The sequence below is a fragment of the Petaurus breviceps genome, unplaced genomic scaffold, assembly GCF_028583685.1.
Source record: "Petaurus breviceps papuanus isolate PSGF00001 unplaced genomic scaffold, PetGlider_PUasm1.0 115, whole genome shotgun sequence".
NCBI classification, from domain to species: Eukaryota; Metazoa; Chordata; class Mammalia; order Diprotodontia; family Petauridae; genus Petaurus; species Petaurus breviceps.
In genome coordinates, this window is record NW_027185612.1 from 1,520,117 (window position 1) to 1,542,658 (window position 22,542).

General features: G+C 38.1%; 1 protein-coding gene across 7 annotated transcripts in view; it reads right to left on the reverse strand.

Annotated features, from left to right (window-relative positions):
• Positions 1-975: 975 nt before the first annotated feature.
• Positions 976-22,542, reverse strand: part of LOC138157802 (GTPase IMAP family member 5-like) — a 32,743-nt gene continuing 11,176 nt past the window's right edge. For 3 of the 7 annotated variants that reach the window (XM_069083631.1, XM_069083627.1, XM_069083635.1), the window contains 4 exons: positions 10,481-10,549; positions 7,411-7,481; positions 5,487-5,535; positions 976-4,307 (listed from right to left, as the gene is read on the reverse strand). In XM_069083631.1, the coding sequence (XP_068939732.1) occupies positions 3,439-4,307; positions 5,487-5,535; positions 7,411-7,446 (954 nt within the window). In that variant the 5' untranslated portion in view covers positions 7,447-7,481; positions 10,481-10,549 and the 3' untranslated portion in view covers positions 976-3,438. Of the gene's footprint in view, positions 4,308-5,486; positions 5,536-7,410; positions 7,482-9,782; positions 9,895-10,480; positions 10,550-22,542 lie in introns of all 7 variants that reach the window. The other 4 variants (XM_069083649.1, XM_069083652.1, XM_069083637.1 and 1 more) reach the window with 3 other exon arrangements.

Here is a 22,542-nt window from a genome sequence, read left to right on the forward strand (position 1 = left end):
TGTTCAATTTCTTTTTTCCTAAAATAGGACTATTTGGATATTCTATTTCCTTTTCTGCTAATCTGGACAATTTATATCTTTGTAAATATTCTTACATTTCACTTAAAATGTATTGGCAAATAATATAAAATGCATTGGCAAATAATTGGACAAAACTCCTTACATTTTTAAAATTCCATTTTCATTAGTAGTATATTTACCATTTCATTTTTGGAACTATCAATTTGCTTTTCTTCTGTTTTTAAAAATCAATTAACCAATGGTTATCTTTTTTATTTGTTTTTCCTATGATCAATTCCTGGTTTATTAATTCAATAAGTTTTTTTACACTCAATGCTATTCATTTCACCTTTAAGTTTTAGGGTTTCCAATTTTATTGTTTAATTGAAAATGTTTAGTTTATTCTTTTTCTAGTTTTTTTTAATTGTACACCCAATTCATTGGTCTGCTCTTTCTCTGCTTTACCAATATAAGTATTTAGAGACATAAATTTTCTTCTGACTACTGCTTTTTTTGTGTCTCATAGGTTTTGATATGATGTTTCATTATCATTCTCTTTAATGAAATTATTGTTTCTATGATTCATTCTATATCCCACTCATTCTTTAAGACTAGGTTGCTTAATCTCCATTTACTTTTTAATCTATGTTTCTGTGATCCCTCATGAAATATAATTTTATAGCATTATGCTCTGAAAAGGATATTTTTAATATTTCTGCTTTTATTCTTTCAAGTATAAAATTATGTACTAATATATATATATATATCAAAAGTACCATAAACTGATGAGAAAAAGCAAATATTTTAAAATCTTAAGACATCAAGGACTTCAGAGCAAAACCTAGGTTATACATACAAGTGTGTTTGTGTGTATATTCACTCTTTTCCCCTTCACCTTTTATATCTACAGTTATAGCTTCAGTCCTAGACCATGAAAATTCCTGCTCAGACAGATAACACCAAGACTTTACCAGATTCTCTGTCAGCAAAGCAATGATTTTTATTTCTTCTCAATTGAATCTAATTACAAAGGCAGGAGAGGAAGTTGAGTCATTTGAGCAGATTTTCATTGAGAGCTGGAATAATTAATCTTCAGGTAATGAGTTAAGTCATTTATTTGGAGCCCCTAAATCACACAAAGCATGTACATTAATCTTCCAAAGAACATCTTTCTCTAATATTTGAAGCCAAAATTTTTTTCTTGGACAATACTGGTCTAATTCATGCTGAAAAAAATTCATGCAGTTAGTTCTTTCATCAAACAAAGCAATGAAATAATTTTATAACATAGGTGCCAACAGGACTTGTAATATTTAATTAATGTATCTAATACAAGTATTTACTGTGTATACATCTTGAGCTGTGTGCTAGGAAAGATGTAAATATGAATCCCTGCTCTCATGGAGTTTATAATCACAAAGAGTGACAAAATATAAGTACACAGATAACTATGCTATACAAGGCAGTATATTAAGTACATGAGAGACACACAAATAAAGAGCAATGTGAGGTCTAAGGAGAAAAATATCTTTTCTGAATGGGAAGATTAGGGAGGATGTGGAGGAGATGACATTAGAGGCCAATCTTGACGGATGATTAGGTTTTCAACCACAGGATAAGATGGAGGAGGATATTAGGACTGGGGAACAAGTAAGCAAAGGCACAGAGGTTAGAGGGTACAGCACATCAACAGGGAAGGACAAGGAGTCTAATGTGTCTAGAACTGAGAGTGTGTGAAAGAGGGGTCATATGAAATGAGACTGGAAAGGGAGAGGGATACCAGATTTCAGAGTGACTGAAGTGTCAAAGGGACTAGGTTAGTCTCTATTCATTAGATAACACATTTGCTGTAGAGAGGCTTCCTTTGGTATAAGGGTTGTATTAGATGATTTTTTACTGTCCCTTCCACCTCTAACATTCTGTAATGTTGTGAGTTTCTGAAGGGTTTTGAGAAGAAGCACATGATCAAATTTGTATCCTTTCTACCTGTGCGACCTTCAGAAAGTCGGTCAGTTAATGAACATTTATTAAGTGCCTACTCTATACTGTGCTAAAAGCTGGGGATACAAAGAAATATGAAAGGCAGTCTCCATTCTCAAAAAGCTCACAGTCATACGGAGGAGACAGTATGCAAACAACTATACACAAACAAGGTATATACAGGATAAGTTGGAAATAATCAAGAGAGGGAAGGCACTAGAATTAAAGGGGACCAGGAAAGGCCCCTGTAGGAGGAAAGAGTTTAGCTTGGATTTGGAGGAAGCCAGTGAAGCTAAGAGGCAGAGATGAGGAAGGAGAGCATTCCAGGCATGGGTGAGAGCCAGTGAAAATAACCGAAGTTGGGCATTCGAGGAACAGCAAGAAGAACAGTGGTACTGAATCACAGCGTACATGAGAGGCAGTGGTGGGGTATGGCATGGAAGAAGACTGGAAAAGGAGGGACAGGTTATAAGTCTGAAGTGCCTTTGGTCATGGAGGTCATTGGGAGCCTCCATCAAAGTTGATTGAGTGGGGGCAGAGGGAGTGACATGATCATACACGTGCTTTAAAAAGTGCTCTTTGACAATACATAGTGGAGGATGAATTGTAGTGGGGGAGGGGGAGAGGCAGAGATTGGTGGCAGTGAGGGCTCTTAGGGCCTCAGTTTCCTTAACCATAAAATGAGAAAGGTTGGTCCAGATGACTTTGAAAGTCCCTTCCACCTCTAAATCTTTGATTCGATGATTTATGGCCACTGCAATAGCCTGTATGGGTGATATCAGGATGGTGACTTTAGGAAGAAAGGAGGGGAAAGATGAGAGAGATATTTTGGAGGCCAAATTGACAGCTCAGAGCTTGGACAGTTCAGGTAAATGAGAAGAGGAAAGTTAGAGAAAATCCCCAAGTTTCAAATATCAGGAACCAGATAAATGTAGGTAGGGAAAATTAAGGGCATATTTTTGGGGAAAGTTTGTGTGTAGTTTTGTTTTCATGTTGAATTTTCATTACTGGCATGACATGCAGGTAGAAATATGCTATGGACAATAGGAAGTGTAGGTCTAGAGCTCTGGAGAGATTAAGTTAGAGATTCAGACATGGGAGTTATCTACAAAAAGATCATTGTTAGAACCATAAGAGTGGGTGGCATTGTCAAGGCAAGGGATATAGAGAAAGAATAGCAGAAAGGTCACCATCGAAGCCCAAAATACATCCCAGCTTCCCTTCCTCACACGACTAATACTACCAGATATCAGAACTATCAGTTTTATTTCCTAATTCTTATGAAAAGAAGTGAGAAAACTATTGAATTCCTTTAGATGTCTCTTCATCAGAAGGATAGGAGTTGAGTCGTATATGTTTTCAAAAGTCAGGGAAACCATGTAGAAAACATTCCATGATAATGACACTGGGAAGGACCTCTTCCAATAATTACTATTAGGAGTCACCTTAGAAAACTACTCAGGCTTTTTGAGAAGTCAATGAGACAATTATAATGACAAGAAAAACCAAGACAAATAACAAAAGACATAAACAGATTTTCTGGTTGGAAGAAACCCATTTTTGGACCCTCAAAAATGCCTGGACAATACAGTTAGCCTCATCTTCTCTTAGGTCCAGTGTCTGCTTTTGAATTTGGAATTTCACATTTTGTAGGTAGTTTTGATAGCTTTCTTTACTGTTTAATGTCTGGAAGATCTCAGCATCAAAGTAAAGGGAATTTCTGTAATATCTGCCTTCATTCTCTTCCTCCATCTTCTGAATCACAAGCATCAGCTCTGCTACCTGGGCCCTCTGTTCCTCCCCAGTGGCCCGATTGTTGAATGCACAGAATCGCCTGCCACACTCTCGGATCCCCCATTGTAGGTCTATGTTAGTGCTATTTGCTACATAATCCTCTAGAGATTCTCCTAAATCTTCTTTACGAGTGAAAAGCATAACTAGGTGCCTCATGGCTTCTACCCCAAAGATTTTCTTCACCTTCCTCAGGGCCTCCTTATCCTTTGCAGTGTAGCGGCCAATCTGTGTCACTAAGACTAATACATGAGGACCTGGAGAGGAGAGAAGGTAACACTCCCCAATTTCCTTGTACATCTCTTCAGTCCAGGAACCTGGCTCACAGATGGCAGGAGTATCAATCACTGATATGCTTCTTCCATTCCACATCCCAGTCTCCATCTGACACTTCTTGGTCACTGCCTGGGATCCGAGCTTGGACTCAAATACTCTCTGCCCAAGGATAGTATTTCCTGTAGCACTTCTCCCACCTCCTGTTTTCCCTACCAGGATGATCCTCAAAGGCTCAGAGTTTTGATGGGAGTCACCACCTTCTGCAAGAGAAAGTATTCTCAATAATGACACATCCCAACAAGTCCTATCAGATCCCATCAAATATCTTTGGTTGGTGCTATTCTCTATCATTACTTATCTTAAACTATAAGCAATTTGACAGTAGGAGCCAGGACTATCTTCAGATTTCTCTCTGTATGGTGGATAGCCTAGTAATTTACACAGATACAAAACTAAATACTTTGGGAGGTGGTGAGGTATGACAATCAATCAACATTGTACTTTTTGTGTCCCCTTTTCTACCTAGCCGTTATATTTGGGCCCTTCTCTCTCATTCTCCAAGAGTCAGGGGACAAGAGTCAGGTAGTGAAAAAGCAAATGAAAAGAATGGATAAAGAGATTATCAAAGTGTTTCTAGAGGCCTCAATGGACCTACATTCTGCCTGTGCACCCATGGGTGCCCACCTGGCATTTTCCTCCTAAGCATTATCCCATGACATGATCCCTTTGCATCATTTCTTTTCCTGTTCTAGGTCTTATCTCTTCAGGGCCTTTCTGTTTTATGTGGTGATAATTAGGTCCCTAAGAGATTAGCATTTGCTAAGGTGTTATTTATTTAATGAGTGATTCATTCCATTCTATCATATTCCACTCAACAAACATTTACAGAGCAGCACTATATACATGGTCCAATGGTGGATATAGTTTAATAAGAGTCCAGCCCTCAATGGTGACTCCAGTCTAGCAGGGAATAAGTGAACACTGATAACTATAATATCGAACAAAACATGATGCTTCACAAGAGATTACTATCAAAGTACTATGAGAGCTCAGAGACTGTAGACATTGCTATCTTGGGTCAGAGAAGATTTTATGAAGGAGGAAGCACATCTGAACCCTACCTTAGAGGGTGGGTAGGATTTATCCCTTTGGGGAATTTACATTTTGATGGGTATCCTTACCTTAGCTCAAAGGAATAAATTTCAAGCATGCTGGCAGGCCAATGACATATTTATGGGCAGACAGAAGCTTTCCTCTGAGGTTGTCAGACCGTACCACACAGACGGTTACCTTCTCTGCCTATATGTCCTACCCTACTCTATTTCTGTGATTGCAGCTGATCATTCACCAGGGAAAAGATGGTGCGCAGCCCTGTTCACTGTTTCTATGCCTCTCAGGAGGACACTGGGAGTAACACATTAATGACACTGTCTCCTTACCCACATCAACATCTCCATCTTTTGCTTTCTTCATCTTCAGCTTTCCTTTCTAGAAAAAAGAGATAAAAAAGTACTCATTATGCAGCATATTAGAGCTAGAAAGAATCTTTGAAATCTCACCATTCCATCTATTCACTTAATACAGAAGGAATTGCGGCATTCAATTTGGGAGTAATTATTCCAAAAGAGCAATTCTCACTGGTGAAAAACACAGAGGCTGATTTTCAGGGTAAAATAAGCAGAGAAGCTCAGAGGACACAGTTCAACATCACTTTTGTTCTCAGTCAGTAACCCAGCAGAAGGACTATTTAACTAAGACTTTTCTTTATCTTCCTCCCACCCCAGAGAAGCTGTGAACCTGAGAAGGTGGTTCAGTCATGGTCAGTTCTTTTTATAGCGGGGGAAACGGGTCAGTCAACAAGGATTTTTTTTTAATCAAATGTTTTATTCACTTCTAGTTTGCTTCATTCATTTCTGCAAGCTTTTGAGTTACAAATTTTCTCCTCATTTTTCTCCCTAGCTACCACCCCAAAATAGCGATCTCACTGGATATCCCCTCCTCCAATGAAATCTCTCCCATATCTTCTCCCATACTACCTCTGACTTTCCAGTAGGGCATAGTGGATTTCTATGCCCCAGTGCCTGTACATATTATTTCCCAGTTACATGTAAAATAATATTAATAATAGTATATATATATATTTTTTTAAACATTTGATTTTAAAACTTTGAATTCCAGATTCATTCCTTTCCTCCCTTGACACCCACCCTTACTGGGAAGATAAGCAGTTCAGTATAGGTTGTACATGTGTGGCTAAAGCAAAACAATAACACAGTAGATATATTGTAAAAGACTGACTATATTTCCCTCCCTTCTATACCCACGTCCCACTTGTTCTATTCTCTACTTTGATCCTGTCCCTTTTCAAAAGTGGGTGCTTCCAACTTCCCTCCCACCCAGCCTGCTCTCCCTTTCATCATCCCCCCTCTTATCCCCTTCCCCCTCCTCTCCTGTAGGGTGAGATACCCTATTTAGTTCAATAAGGATGTTTTAAAGTAACTACTACAGATTGGACTGAGGCAGGAGATGAAAGCAGGTCAACAGGCAACCCAGCAACTCCTGTGGATGTGGATGAAAGGTTTACACAGTGGGGTTTCTTTAGATCATTTGAAGTGTTGAGAGTTCCCAGAGGACAGTGAAAGTAAAATATGTTCCCCAAAGACAAACAGGAATGATTTTTGGATCTGGGGGGATTGGGCTGTAAGGAAAGGTAGGTGAAGTTGGTGAAACTATCCAAGATAGTGGCTGTTACTAGCCAGGGCCCAGTATAGGGATATACGTTGGGGGTGAAGATGGTGAAACTCCCCAGGATAGTGGCTGTTACTAGCCAGGATCCATCATAGGGGTATATGTTGGGGGTGACAATGCTAAAAGTAAAGCAAGGGTTAAGCTGTCTAACACAAACTTTGATGCCTCCACAATTTTCCCAAGAATCAGCCCTACTAAGTAGAGAGCTTGGCCTAGGAGAAGTCAAAATAGGTAATTGCCTAGCATAGGATAAGGGACAGGGCTGTTGATAGACAAGAGCCTCATTATAATTTTTAAAAATAAATTCATGAATTTTTTTTGTGCCAAAAAATTCCATTCTCTGTGGTCCTAGGTTTTTATGTTGTAATATGCCAAGGTTTATGTTTTACAATAAAGATTCAGGGTATATAGTGAATAATACCACACAAAGACCATTGTTTTTATAACTTGCCTTGAGAGCATAGGTGACTTTTCACAATTCCTTTTGGATCTTGTCTCAACCCTTCAAGCATAAATACCTCTTCCTTGTCAAATTTAAAGGTGTGAGACATTTATGAGTGAGGGAGGAATTCACCAGATTCTCAAGAACACATAAGGGGCATTGTTAGTATTTACCTGCAGAGTTTGTCCTACGGATTGGTAGTTGGCCATTTCTTCTAAGAGTGGGAACTGTAAACCAGTGTTCTCTAAAAATCAAATACAAGTAGAAGGAATATCAAAAAATAAAAAAAAATCTTGAATCAGAACTATATTACCCAATTTTACTAATGTCTCCTGGTCATTCTCTTTAAAGACAACTCTGCTTCTCCATCTAAATTATCAACACTTTAGCAAAGGTCCTCATCACCTCACATGTGGTACCTTCATGTTGCTGCTAGCCAACGCAAGGCTTTTCACTATCCTGGGACTGGGATATCTTGGAAGGAGTGCAGGCTTGAGTAGCTGTCTGTCTTACCCACAGAGCAACAGTATCAGCCAGTTTGAATCTATCTCTCAAATAAAGATGACATTTCACCTTGGGTTTTTGATCATCTCTTCCCACTCCCTCCCAAAGAGAATTCTCTTGCATGTCCTTCCACAAGTAAAAAATAAAAGACTCATAATCTTCTACTCCAATTCTAGCTTCTACTATCATGATAGTTTTGAATTCTGTCTCCATTTTCCATGTCTGTGAGGCCCCAAACAACCAAGACATTTCTAAAATTCTTTTTCTCCTTCAATCCCATTGTTAGCTTTCAGCAAAAAGAACTTTTCAGCAGAATGTTTTGGAAAATACTGAATTCTCTTTCACTGAAAGTAGCCAACAAGAGGTTGGATGACCATCCATGAAGTGGGTTGCAATAGTGGTGCCTAATTTTTGTAGGAGATTGGATAAGGCTAACTCAGCACGTTCCAGCTCTAAGATCTGGTGACTATAATTTGATGCTACCGTCTCATTATAAAATCATGAAAAGGTAATTACCTCTATGCCTTTATATGAGAGAGAATAATTAAGGTTTCCCTTTGAACCACAATATAGTTTCTCTACTGGCCTAATGTGGTTATCTAAAATTTTTGGTTTTGGAGCCCTTTCCTTAAATCAGGACACTGTCATCAGATGATCCCTGTCAAAAAATATGAGCAGGAAAAGTTCATTAAAAAGCGTAATATGCTAATGGCCTGCTGGGGCTCATTATGGATGGGTGATGCTGCCAACAATGGATAACACTGGCATCTGCCCTGAATTTGGAGTCAGAAAACTGAGTTTTCCATCTCAACTCTGCTGCTTCTTGGCTCTGCTGGCTTAGACAACTCCTTGTGTCTCACTGGCCCCATTTCCTCATCTGTAAAATAAGGGAACTGAATGACATGTTCTCTAGAGGTTCCTTCCAGGTCTAAAGCTTGTTCTCAGCTGAGATCACTTATTGACATTCCCAGCTCCATCCTAATGTCCATTAAGAGAGTTATTTAAAAAAGGACAAGAAAAGGGATATTTCTTTATCATAAATATAAAAAGAGGTGCAATGGGAGACTGGTCCATGAAGCCCCAGTCCTTAAAGCTTGCACATGATTCCCTACCTGGTTTTCACCCAACACATGGATTGTTGGGGAGACTTCTTGGCCATGAGTAAATAAGGGACTGGTGCCATGTGATGCTGAAATCTCATGGGGGGGGGGGGGTCTAGGAACTGGAAGGACTAATGACTAAAGAGAGGTTGAGCCTGAACTGAGTGGTCTCACACAGGACCCTTCGTGCCCTTCTCTCTCTCTCTAGCCACTTCTGAGAAAGAAGGAGCTGCCATGGGCCTCTAGGGGGGAAAGGAGAAGCAGCTTTGGCCACCTCATCCCTTCCCCAGATGCCATGTATCCCTGAGGGTATGACACCTATTCCTTTTCTGTTTATTCTATTCTGATCTTCAGTGTGTGAGTATTCGGAGAGGGGAGCACCCAGGGGAGGAGGAGACCAGGAAATTCATCAAGCCTTCTGAGGTTTCATCCACCACTGCAGTCTAGAGTCAGTGGCAGCAACAACTGAGTCCAGTAAGGAACCATGGCAGTCAATAGGAAACCTGATCAACCCAGTCTAGCAGTAGAATGACTGGGCAGCTGAGACAATGAGCCCTGCAAGGAGCTTGCTCAGTCAAACAAGGGAGTGGTTCTTCCCTCAATCATGTCATAGGGCAAACTGCACTTGGTGAGGACCCTTTGGAAGGAAAACAGGATTCTCAGAACAAGGGGCACCCTAGGCCACAGGTGTTCCTTATGTAGGTGCCTCTGTACCTGTGCTTCAGGTTTGAACCTAATATTCCTAGGGACCAAGTGTGTGCAGAGGGGAGTCTGCTCCTGGGTTGGGGAGGGGGAGGGACATTTGTGTCATTTCAGGCCTTACTATACCTTCTGGGTAAATATCCTTCGAAATTCCTAGTTGATATCATCTGGTTAAGTGATATGGGAGTGAGTGAGGCACACCAGATTGGAGCTCATAAGTGACAATATAAGAAACTCACTTCCTCAGGATTACTCCTGGAATCCTGAGATGAGAGAAGCTGTCAGCCTTCCCCTGAGGACTCAGGCTGTAGTTTCAGCAGAGATTGGGAGAGAGAGGCCAGACACAGGGAGCTACACAGGCAAAAGGTAAGAAATTATTATGTGATTACCATCTGTGGCTTCCCCCATCCTCCTCTCCTTCCTCGTTTGCTAACTGAAAGAACTTTCATTTTACTAGGTTCCCTACTATGCTAAGAGGATGTGGTCAGTGGGAATAACAGCTCAAGTCACAATTCAGTTTCAAACATTTATATTTCTACCTCTGTTCCAGAAAGATCTTCTCCCTACAGTGGGCTAACTAGTGCATCTCTCTCTCTCTCCCTCTGTCTCTCTGTTTCTCTCTCTCTGTCTCTCTCTCTGTCTCTCTCTCTCTCTCTCTCTCTCTCTCTCTCTCTCTCTCTCTCTCTCTCTCTCTCTCTCTCTCTCTCTCTCTTTCTCTCTCTCTCTCTCTCTCTCTCTCTCTCTCTCTCTCTCTCTCTCTCTCTCTCTCTCTCTCTCTCTCTTACACACACACACACACACACTCAAATACACACACACACACACACACACACCTTATTGTCTCTCTAGCCTGGTCAAATTTTTCTTTCAGGCATGTACTATAATGGTAACAAAACAACTATCATTTGTGAAGTCCTCTATTGCAAAGTACACTCACATCCATTCTCCCTTGATCTTCACAGATTCCTTGAAGTAGGCAGGTAATCTCCAATTGACAGATGAGAAACTGAGGAATAAAGACCAGCAATTGTCCAAGATGGTACAAAGAAAGACAGAGAGAGGCAGCAGCTGGGACCAGAGCCCAGGTTTCTGGAATCTTGATGAGACCCTAAAAGCAAGCTTCCTCTTTGCTTAATAAGCCCAGGAACAGCTATTTCTTTGCTGACAGTCTGAGGTCAGACTTTGCCTCCCCAGCTGCCTGTCTGTCTGCAATTCTATCACTCAGAAGGGAGTAACCCCTGGTATGGGTACTTAACACAAGGTGGGTGGGGAGGAAAGGGAAGGGAGGCTAACCAGGAAATGTTTACTCTCCCAGCAACTCAGCTGGACTGCATTAAGAAGGAGACACTCCGGGCTGCCAGGTAGCACGGGGATAACCTGGGGATCAAATCTGGGCTCAGTTACTTAGCACCACACCCAGAAATACCTGGCCCTGTAAACTTGAGCAAGTTATTTAACCCCAATTGCTTAGGGGCGGCCAGGTGGCACAGTGAGTAAGAGCACCTGGATGACCTGGGGATCAAATCTGGGCTCAGATACTTAGCACGACACCCAGAAATAACTGGCCCTGTAAACTTGAGCAAGTAACTTAACCCTGATTGCTTTAAAAAAAATAAAAAGGAGATACTCCCTGAGACTCTGGATTCTAGAAAAAGCAGATGAAAGAAATGAGAATTTACTAGAAACACCCCCTTCCCATCCTTCAAGTTAGACACTCAGTAAGTTCTTCAGTCAGGAGAGAGGGGGAAATCAGAACCTCAAAGGGGCCTGGTAAATACTGCTACCTTAACAAAGCTCTCCCATTTCCTTTTCAATGACTATTGTTTAAATGACCCTCTGAAAGGAAAGGGCTGCCTATGCCTACTAAGACTTCTTTTCAGAGGTGTTATCTTGAAGGTTGAGAGACCATTCTGTGAAATAGGGCTCATCTCAAGAAAGGTATGAAGTCAATGAAGTTTGTCTGATAGGTCCCAAATCTCCACTCCAAATGGCCTTTCTTCTGTCTCTACTACCATCCTATAACCCTTCTCCTCAGGGCCCTGTTCTTAGTTAGCTATGAATTAAATTCAACATTTATCAAGGCTCTACTCTGTTTAAGTCACCTGGAGAGGCACTGGGAATAAAAAGACTGTCCCCTTTCCCCCAAACCTGAGGGAGAGAAGGAGAGAGGAGAAAAGAAGAGTGGGAGAAGGGACAGAGAAAGGGAAAGAGAAAGTCAAGAGAAAGAGGGGGGGAGGCAGAGAAAGGAGAGGGAGGAAGGGAGAGAACTTGCCCTGTAAAAGCTTACATTCTAGGGTGAACGGAAGAATTAAAGGTAGGTAGATGGTGTAACTACCGGTAGTAAAAGCACTGGACCCAAAGTCCAGACCTGATATGAAATCTCACCTCAGTTATTTATGAGGCATGTGACCTTGGGCAAGTTATTTAAGCTGTCTCACTCTGTTTCCTTATATTAAACTGGGAATAGTAATTCATATTATTATTATTAATAATGCATGCATCAAACGTTTGCCAGAAGAATTTAGTATAAACTTTTCCCCAAATTTCTGATTCTGCATGTATGGATTTTATTTGGGTAAAAGATTTTAAATTCTCTATAATTGAGATTGCCTGCTTTTTTGTTTTATGATTTCTTTTATCCTTTGATGCTTATTTATTTTATCCTGTCTGTACCATGAAAGAAATAATCTTCTAGTGTCTTCCTATTTCCATGACATATATTTGTTAATGTTTAGATTTTTATCCAAGAGCTGTTAGGGGTGGAGCCAAGATAGTAGAGGAAACTGAGCTTTTCTGCTGAGTTTTCCCTACCCAACCTTCAAAAGAACTTTTTAAAAATATCTCAAATCAAATTCTGAATAGGATAATACTTAAAAGAAAGTGACTGTATCTCATTTTTCCAGCCAAGAGAGCTTAGAAGGATAGAAAAGAGAGATCTGCAGATGCTGGGGTGGGGGCTGGCTGGGAGAAACAGAGAAAGAAGCAGCATTTATTGTGAGAACTGGATGTGGCAACAGCAGCAGCAGCAGCACCAAGAGCACTCAATGTGTAAGGACAGTAAGGGGACTAAACACCTGATCAGGAAGATATTACAGAGGACCCCCATGCAAATACTACTCAGTTCTAGGTTTCAACTCCAGGGTGGAAAGGAGTAGTTATAGTGGCTAGACACAAGTGAGTGAGGCCCTACCAGAATGCAAATGAAAAGGATAGTGACCAGGATTCTCCCAGCATCCAAGTCCCTTGGAAGCACTGAAAACTTACAGATCCCCAGATCTAGCCAAAAAAGCTCAGTCTAGCCATCCCCCCAAGAGGTAAGCAGAGCCCAACTCTAAAATAAGTCAAAAGTCAAGAAATAGACTGAAGAAATGAGCAAATAACAACAGCGACAACAAAGAACCTATCAAAATTGTCTATTATGACAAGGAAGTTCAAGAGACACACTCAGAAGAAGTCAATGACTTGAAAATATCTGTAAAAAAAAAACCTCAAAGGAAAAAAAAATGCAGATTAGATAGCCCAACAAGAATTCCTAGGAGTACTAAAGAAAGAAAGAAAAAGGAAAAAATATGTATTTTAAAAATAATATAGGAGCAGAAGAGGGAAACTTGGAGGAAGAAATTAGTGCAATGCAAGAAAATTAAGAAAATTAACAGTTTGTTAAAGGAGGCATAAAACCTAACTGAAGAAAATTACTCCTTCAAAATTGGAATTAGTCAAGTGGTAACTAAAGACTCCATGAGACACAGAGAAACAAAAAAAAGAAAGGTCAAAATGCTGAACAAAAAAATGTGAAATAATTCATCAAAAAATAATTGACCTAGAAAACAGATCAAGGGAAGATAATTCAAGAAGTATTGGGCTATGTGGAAAACATGATTTTTTTAAAAAGAGTCTAGACACTATATTTCAAGAAATTACATAGGAAATCTGTTCAGATAGAAGCAGAGGGCAAAATAAAAATCAAAAGAATTCACTGATCATCTCCTGACCAAGATCCCCAAATTTAAATTTTAAGAAATACTATACCCAAATTCCAGAGCTCCCATGTCAAAGAGAAGAACATGCTCAGATAAAATAAGGGACTAGTCAGAGGAAAATCATGACCTCAGATAAAGCAAAAGCAAAAATAGACCTAAGTAAAAGAGATATTCCAGAAAACTACATTTTGCTAAAAGGTACCACAGACAATGAAACAATATCAACACTGGATATGTATACACTAAATGGTAGAGCATCCAAATTCTTAAAGGAAAAATTAAATGAGTTATATAATAAAATAGACAGTAAAACTTTACTAGTGGAGTTCCTCACTTTACCCCTTCTAAGGCTTAGATAAATCTAAATATAAAATAAACAAGAAAGAAGTTCAGGAGATGAATAGATTGGGGGTGGTGATTTTTTTTTAGTTAGATATGATAGATATCTCTGGAGAATAAAGTGGGAATAGAAAGAGATATACTTTTTTTCTCAGCTATACATGTCACTATCACAAAATTAGCTATTAAGACAGAAAAACCTAACAAACAAAGACAAAAAAAGCAGAAACATTAAATGCACCCTTTTCAGACCATAATGCAATAAAAATTACATTCAATAAAGGATCTTTGAAGCAAGTATTAAAAATCAATTAGATTCTCAAAAAACTAATCCTAAAGAATGGTTGTGTCAAATAATAAATAGAGGGAAAATAATTTCATAAAAAATAGTGACAGTATCAGACAACATTTGTGTAATGTAGCCAAAACAATATTTAGGGAAAAAATTTATATATTTAAATGTTTGCATCAATAAAAAACAGAGAGCATATAAAAAAATCAGACACACAAATAAGTAGAGAAAAGAACAAACTATAAATCCCCCAAATTAAACACCCAATTAAAATTTCTAAAAGGCCAAGGTAGAAATTAATAAAATTGAAATTAAAAAGTCATTGAATAAATAAAACCAGTAGTTGGTTCTGTTTTTTTTTTAAATAATAAAATAGTTAAACTGTTGGCTAATTTGCTATAAAAAAAAAAAGAAATCCAAATTACCAGTATGAAAATGAAAACAGTGAATGTACCACCAAATAAGATGAAACTAAAAGAAATTGAATAAACCATAAATGAACTCCCTAAGGGGGAAAAAAACAGTTTCAAGCAAATTCTATCAAATGTTTAGAGAATAATGAATTTTAGTATTACATAAACTATTTATTTAAAAAATTGGGTAAAGAAGGCATCCTAACAAATTAATTCTATAATACAAGTATGGTTTTGGTACCTAAATCAGGGAGATAAAAAAAGAAAAAAATTATAAAACAATTTCTCTAGTGAATATGGATGCAAAATTTCAAAATTAAAACTAGTAAGGAGATTATAGCAATATATCATAAAGAAATATCACATTGACCAAATTGGATTTTTATCAGGAATTCTGGGTTCATTTAATATTAGGAAAACTATAAGCAAAATGTACCTTATCAACAACAAAAACAACAAAAATCATTATTATCTCAATAGATGCGAAAAAAAAAGACTTTTGACAAGCTACAACACCCATTCCTATTTAAGACACTTGCATGAATAAGAAAAAAGGAAATTTTTTATAAGTAATTTTTTAAAATTTAGCATTCTTTTTTTTATTTTGAGTTTCAAAATTTTTCTTGTCCTCCATGCCCTCCACTTCCACTGAGAAGAAAAGTAGTATCATACCCATTATCCATGTGCAGTCATGTAAAACAATTCCATATTAATTGTGTTATCAAAAAATAAAAGAGGAGAAAAAATGCTTCGATCTGTGCCCCGAGTTCATCAGTTCTCTCTCAAAAAGTGGATAACATTTTTTAATGTCACTCCTTTGTGATTGCTTTGAATAATTTTATTGGATCAGAATAGCTAAGTCTTTTACAGTTAATTATTGTTAGCAAATTGCTGTTTCTGTGTATGATATTCTCCTGGTTCTTCACTTTGTATCAGTTCATTTAAGTCTTCCCAGATTTTTCTGTACCCTCTCTTTTTTGGTCATTTTTTATAGCACAATAGTATTCCATCATAGTAATTTACTACAACTTGTTCAGCAATTTCATAATTTAAAGGCATCCCCATACTTTCCAATTTTACACTTTCACAAAAATTGCTGCTATAAATATTTTGTACATATAGGTCCTTTTCCATTTTCTCTGAAATCTTTGAGATACATACCTAGTAGAGGTAGTGCTGACTCAAAAGGTACAAACAGTTTTATAGCCCTTAGGGAATCATTAAATGGATTTTTTTTAAAGAATAATTTTTATCTAAAATTAGGAGCAAGTATTATCTGTAATGGGGATAAATTAGAAACCTTTCCAGTAAGATGAGGGGTTAAGCAAAGATGTCAAACTGTTGATTTTATTGTTCAATATTTCATGAGAAATATTTTGCACCCCAATTCTGAGGAGTAACTTAACAGTGCTGAGTTCTGTGAACAAAAAGTATGATGCAAGATCTGCCCCAGAGGCCTAGAAAATATACCCCAACCCTACTTCTCTCCAGCTACATGAAAACACTGCTCTCTCCCTGAGCAAGAGAATCACCCCCCTTCTTGAACTCAATAAACCTTGCATTGATTTAAAATTTCTGGTCCAGTTATTTGGTTATTCCTGTCTCCCCACAATTTTAGTAAAGTTACAGGATATAAAATAAATCCACATAAATTATTAGTATTTCTATATATTCACAACAAACACAGCAGATAAAGAGAAATTCTATTTTAAATAAGTGCAGACAGGATAAAATGTTTGAGAATCTATCTGCCAAGGCACACAGGAACTATATTACAATTATAGAACACTTCACACAGATCTTAATACCTGAAAAAAATATTAATTGCTCATGGATAGCCTGAATCAATATAATAAATGTTACAATGCTACCTACATTAATGTACTTCTTCAGAGTCATACCAAACTACTAAAGAATTATTTTGGGGGTGGAGTCAAGATGGCGGAGTAGAAACAGGACCTACATATGGCTCCAGCTCCCACTTCCAATTCATGTAAAAGGGGACTCTGAACAAACTTTGGAGCTACAGAACCCACAAAATGACACAAAGAAGCTAACCTCCCACTGAGGACAGCCTGGCAGGCTGGCAGGAATCGGCCAGCACAGCACTCTGGGAGCTGACCCCAGCCTGCACAAGCCAGGGTTTTAGCCCCAGGGTGGGCCTGACCAACCACCAGCTGGAGGGACTTCAGATCACCAGCAGCTGTGGCAGTTTCCAGAATTATCAACACACAGCTACTAAGGACACAGTGAGAGGTCAGTGCAGTGTGGACTTTAGGATCCAGTAGTTGGGAGTGTGGTCACATTTTCCCCTGGGGCAAGAAGCTGCTGAGGTGCTGGGGCCATGCAGCCACCCCGAGGTGGCAGCTTCAGCTCCTGGCCTGCAGAGTGTAGGGGGACCAAGCGATCAGTCTGAGGGGTAATCATTATTACTTTAACCTCCTTGGATCTGCATTGTGGTCTAGGGTGGAGGTCCTGAGGTGTGCAATCAGCTTGATAGAGTGTATGGAGGCTTCAGAGAGGGCACCCAACTAATACCTTTGGCAACTGAAAAAAACCCAGCATTTGGGATGAAGCACCTGGTCTGGTAGCAGAGTATTACTGTGGCAAAAAGCCCAGGGTTCAGTGATTGAGTGGTGACATGAGCAGGCAAAGGAAGTAAAATAAATAGAGCAATCCAACTCGACACTCCTATTTGGAGGACAAAAAGGATGAAAGCATGGAACAGGAGGAAGACAGTGAAGTCAGAACTCCTGCACCAAAAGCTTCAAAGAAAAATATGAGCTGGTTACAGGCCATAGAGGACCTTAAAAAGCAAATAAGAGAAGTGGAGGAAAATTGGGAAGAGAAATGAGAACGATGCAAGAAAATTATGAAATGAGAGTCAACAGCCTGACTGCGGAAAATAACACCTTAAAAAACAGACTAACTCAAATGGCAAAAAAAGGCTTAAAAAGGCAATGAGGAGAAGAATGCCTTAAAAAGCCAAATTTGCCAGATGAAAAAAGAATCTCAAAAGCTCACTGAGGAGAATCATTCCTTCAGAATTAGATTGGAGCAAATGGAAGCTAATGACTTTATGAGAAATCAATATGCTGTTAAGCAGACCCAAACAAATGAAAGAATAGAAGGCAATGGGAAATATCTCATTAGAAAAACCACTGACCTGGAAAATAGATGCAGGAGAGAAAATTTAAAAATTATTAGACTACCTGAAAGCAATGATCAAAGAAAGAACCTAAAAATCATCCTTCCAGAAATTCTCAAGGAAAAAGACCCTGATGTTTTACAACCAGAGGGCAAAATAGAGGTTGAAAGAATCCACCAATCACCTCCTGAAAAAGATCCCAAAAAAGAAAACTCCTAGGAATATTATAGCCAGGTTCCAAAATTCCCAGATCAAGGAGAGAATATTACAAGCAGCCAGGAAGAAACAATTTGAATATTGTGGAAACACAATCAGGATAACTCAGGATCTGGCAGCTTCTACACTGAGGGATCAAAGGGCTTGGAATATGATATTCTGGAGGTCAAAGGAGCTGGGATTAAAACCAAGAATCACCTACCCAGCAAAACTGAGTATCATGTTTCAGGGGAAACTATGGTCATTCAGTGGAATAGAGGACTTTCAAGTATTCTTTATGAAAAAACCAGAGTTGAATAGAAAATTTGACATTCAGATACAAGAAGCAAGAGAAGCTTGAGAAAGTAAACAGGGTAAAGAAATCATAAGGAACTTATCAAAGTTGAACTGCTTACATTCCTACATGGAAAAACAATAATTGTAACTGATGAAACTTTTCTCAGTATAAAAATAGTTGAAGAAGGGTATATGGGCATATGAATACATATGTGAATGTGTGTATATATGTTTACAGGTATACATAGATAAAAGGGCACAGGACCAATTTAATAGGAAGGGATGATACTTAAAAGGTGAAATTAAGAGGTGAGAGGAATGTAATGAAAGGAGAAGGGGAGAGACAGAATGGGGTAAACTATCTCATATAGAAGAGGCAAGGGAAAATGGTTACAATGGAGGGGAAGAACAGGAAGGCAAAAAGGCAAAATCTTATTCTCATTGAATTTGCATCAGGGAGAGAATGACATGCATACTAAATAGGATATCTCACCCACTTTTGAAAAGGGACAGGATCAAAGTAGAGAATAGAACAAGTGGGAGATGGGATAGGAGGGAGGGAAGTATAGTCAGTCTTTTACAATATATCTACTATGGTAATGTTTTGCATGGCTACATATGTAAAACATATACTGAATTGCTTATCTTCCCAGTAAGGGTGGTTGTCAAGGGAGGAAGGGAATGAATCTGAAATTCAAAGTTTTAAAATCAAATGTTTAAAAATATATAAATACTATTATTAATACTATTTTACATGTAGTTGGGAAATAAGATATACGGGCATTGGGGCATAGAGATCCACCATGCTCTATTGGAAAAGTCGAAGGGGGTATGGGAGAAGATATGGAAGAGAGCAGATTTGAGGAGTAGATATCCTGTGGGACCGATATTTTGGGGCAGTGGGTAGGGGAAAAATGGAGAAAAAAATTTTAATTCAAAATCTGGCGGAAATGAATGCTGTAATGCTGGTTAAAGGCCATAGAGGACCTTAAGAAGCAAATAAAAAAGTGGAGGAAAAATTGGTAAGAGAAATGAGAAGGATGCAAGAAACCAGAAGTTAATAAAGCATTTGAAAAAATAAAAAAAATTATTATTTTAAAGAGCTAAAAAAATAATTTTTATCTGGAAGAACAAAAATTCAAGAATATCAAGGGATTTATATGGAGAGAAAGTGAAGGCAGACTACCAGTATGAGATTTCAAACTATACTACAAAGTGGTAATCATCAAAACAATCAAGTTCCAGATAATAAACAGAGTGGTTAATCAATGGAATAGATTGGGCACATAATATAGAAAAAGGAAATGATTACAGCAATCTAATGTTTGATAAACTCAAAGATCCAGTCTATTTGGGCAAGACCTCACTAGTCAACAAAAACTGCTGAAAAAACTGGAAAGTAGTCTAGCAGGAACTAGGCATAGACCAATATTTCACCAACATATACGAATGTAAGTTCAAAATGGATGCATGATTAGAAATAAAGTGTAGTATCATAAGCAAATTAGGGGAGCATAGAAAAAATTACCTGTCAGATAAAAGAAGAATTCATGGTCAAATAATAGCAAGAGAAGATCATGGGATGAAAAATGAATAATATGGATTACATTAAATTAAAAAAGGTTTCACACAAATAAAACCAATGTAGGCAAAATTATAAAGAAAGCAAGAAACTAGGAAAACATTGTCACAGCTATTTGCTCTGATAAAGCTATCATTTCTCAAATATATAAGGAACTGAAATAATTTTTTAAAAACAATAAATATCCCCAAATGATAAATGGTCAAAAGATATGAGCAGGCAGTTTTCATAAGAATATATTAGAGCTATCAATAGACAAAAATGCTTTAAAACATTAAAAATTAGAGAAATGTATACTGAAACAACTGTAAGGCACTACCTTACACCAATCAGATTTGCTAAGATGATGGAAAAGGAAGATAACAAATGGTAGATGTGGAAAAATAGGTACACCAATGCATGGAGTTGTGATCTGCTCCAACCATTCTCGAGAACAATTTGAACCTTTGTTCCAAGGGCCATAAATCTGCAAACCCTTTGATCTAGCAATACCACTACTAGGTGTGGACCCCAAAGAGATCCAAGAAAAAGTAAATTATCTCTATGTACAAAAATAATTACAGCAGCTCTTTTGTGATTGGAAAAGAAGTGGAAACTGAGGGAATGACCATCAAGTGGAAAATAGTTGAAAAATGATAGTGTATAATTGTGATGGGATACTATTGTGTTGTAAGAAATGAATATGATGGTTTCAGAAAAACCTGGGAAAAACTTACATGGGCTAATACAAATCAAGGTGAGCAGAAGTAGAAAAACATTGTATATGGTAACAGCAATATTGCAATGACCATCAACTGGGAAGGTCTTACCTACTCTGATCAGGACTATGATCCATAAAATACAAGGAGAAATCTCCTGTTTATATCCACAGAGAAAAATAGCTGAGGAACTCTGGGTGCAAATTTAAATATACTTTATTTCGCATTATTTTTCTTCCTTTTCCCCACCAACAACATGGCTAATGTGGAAATGTTTTTTGCATGACTTTACATGTATAATGGGTATCATATTTCTGCCTTCTCAGTGAGTCATAGTGAGGGTGGAGGTGTGGAGAGAATATGAAACTGAAAATAAAAATTAATCAAATAAATTTAAAAATAGATTTTGGGGGTAAGATATATAATGCTGGACTACATCAATTTCAGCAAAAATTTTCCAGTTTTCCTAACAGTTCTTTCCAGTAAGGAGTCTTTGTCCCAGTAATTTTTATTTCTGACTTAATCTGACAGGACTGCTATGTGTATTAATCTCTATGTATTGTTTATCTGGTCTATTTCATTGGTTTTCTTTTCTAATTTTTATCCAGGACAAGATACTTTTGATAAACACAATTTCTAGTATAGTCTCAGATTGGATAGAACCATTTAACATTCATTCCCCACATATTTATGATATCTCTTGATATCTTGACCTTTTATTGACTCATATGAATTTTATTGTTATCTCATCTGATTCTAAAACATATACCTTTGGGTATCTGTTCCACATACAACTTGGGTATATTCCACATACAACTAAATCTATTATTTTAATAATATTTCCATCTTTGACATATTGGCTTGGTCTAGCCATGAACATTGAATATTTTTAAAAAATTATTCATGTCCTTTTGTTTTCTTTAAAAATGTTTATAGTTGCATTTATATAAATCTCATGTGTATTAGTTGTTACAGACATTCTGTTCATTTTTATCAGCAATGGGATTTCTCTTCCTTTACTGGGTTTTATTGGTAATAATATTTATTGGTTGATGATGTTTACTGATTTATTTTGTATACTGCTACTTTACTAAAGCAATTAATACCTTGATCAACTTTCTCTGGAGTTCTCTAAATAAACCATCACCTTATCTACAAATAAAAATATTTTTTCCTCCTTTTTGCCTATTCTAAATCTCATAATCCATTTTTCTTATTTTATTGCAATAATGTAATATGTTGTATAGAGTGCTGGCCTCAAAGACAAGAGTACCTGACTTTAGGTTCTGTGTCCAGGGACACAGTGGCCAAGTAATCCTGAGCAAATCACTTAACTTCTCAGGGCTTTAGGTAACTTAAGGCTACAGTTTGCAGAGAAAATGCTGATCTGTATTGTTAGAGGGAGTTTCCTTATTGAGGAATTCTCCAAACCGAGCTGATGCTGCTTCCTGTGAACCCCAATCTTCCTTCCTCTTGCTGCTGAATAGTGCCTTTGTCACCCACTGAAGATGCACCTCAACCCACTGCTCATAACCTTTACCATTGTCACCTCCTGAAACGTCGCCCCCCCCTGCAGATGTCATGTGCTTGAGCTCTCCATCTGCAGCTGTCATTTGCTGAAGCTGAACCTTATTTTTACTCTCTACCTTCATAACTGTTTTGTTTCTCCACTGCACTGTTATTTCCAGCCACCATATCCCTTCCATTCTGCCCTCTCCCTGGCTTCTTCAGTACCACTCACTGAATCTTAGCTCTAGAATTTCTCAGTGGTCCCATTGCTATAGCTTTGGAAGTGTCCTGCTTCCACTGAGTGAACCCTCCCCCCAGACCATGTGCCCTTATAATGGAAATGCAAATTTAAAGATCTTCCCTGCCCCTAGGCTAAAGTGCACCTGGAGCCTGGGGTGGGAGGCTTGTTTTTCAGTAGATACTTCTTGATTGGCCAGTGAGTCAATAAGGTTGTTACATTCTCTGAGCCAGGAGAAGGCTATATAAGCCCTGATGTGTAGCTTTGTTTTGGGGGCTCACTTTGAGAAGTGTTCTGTGATTTGATCT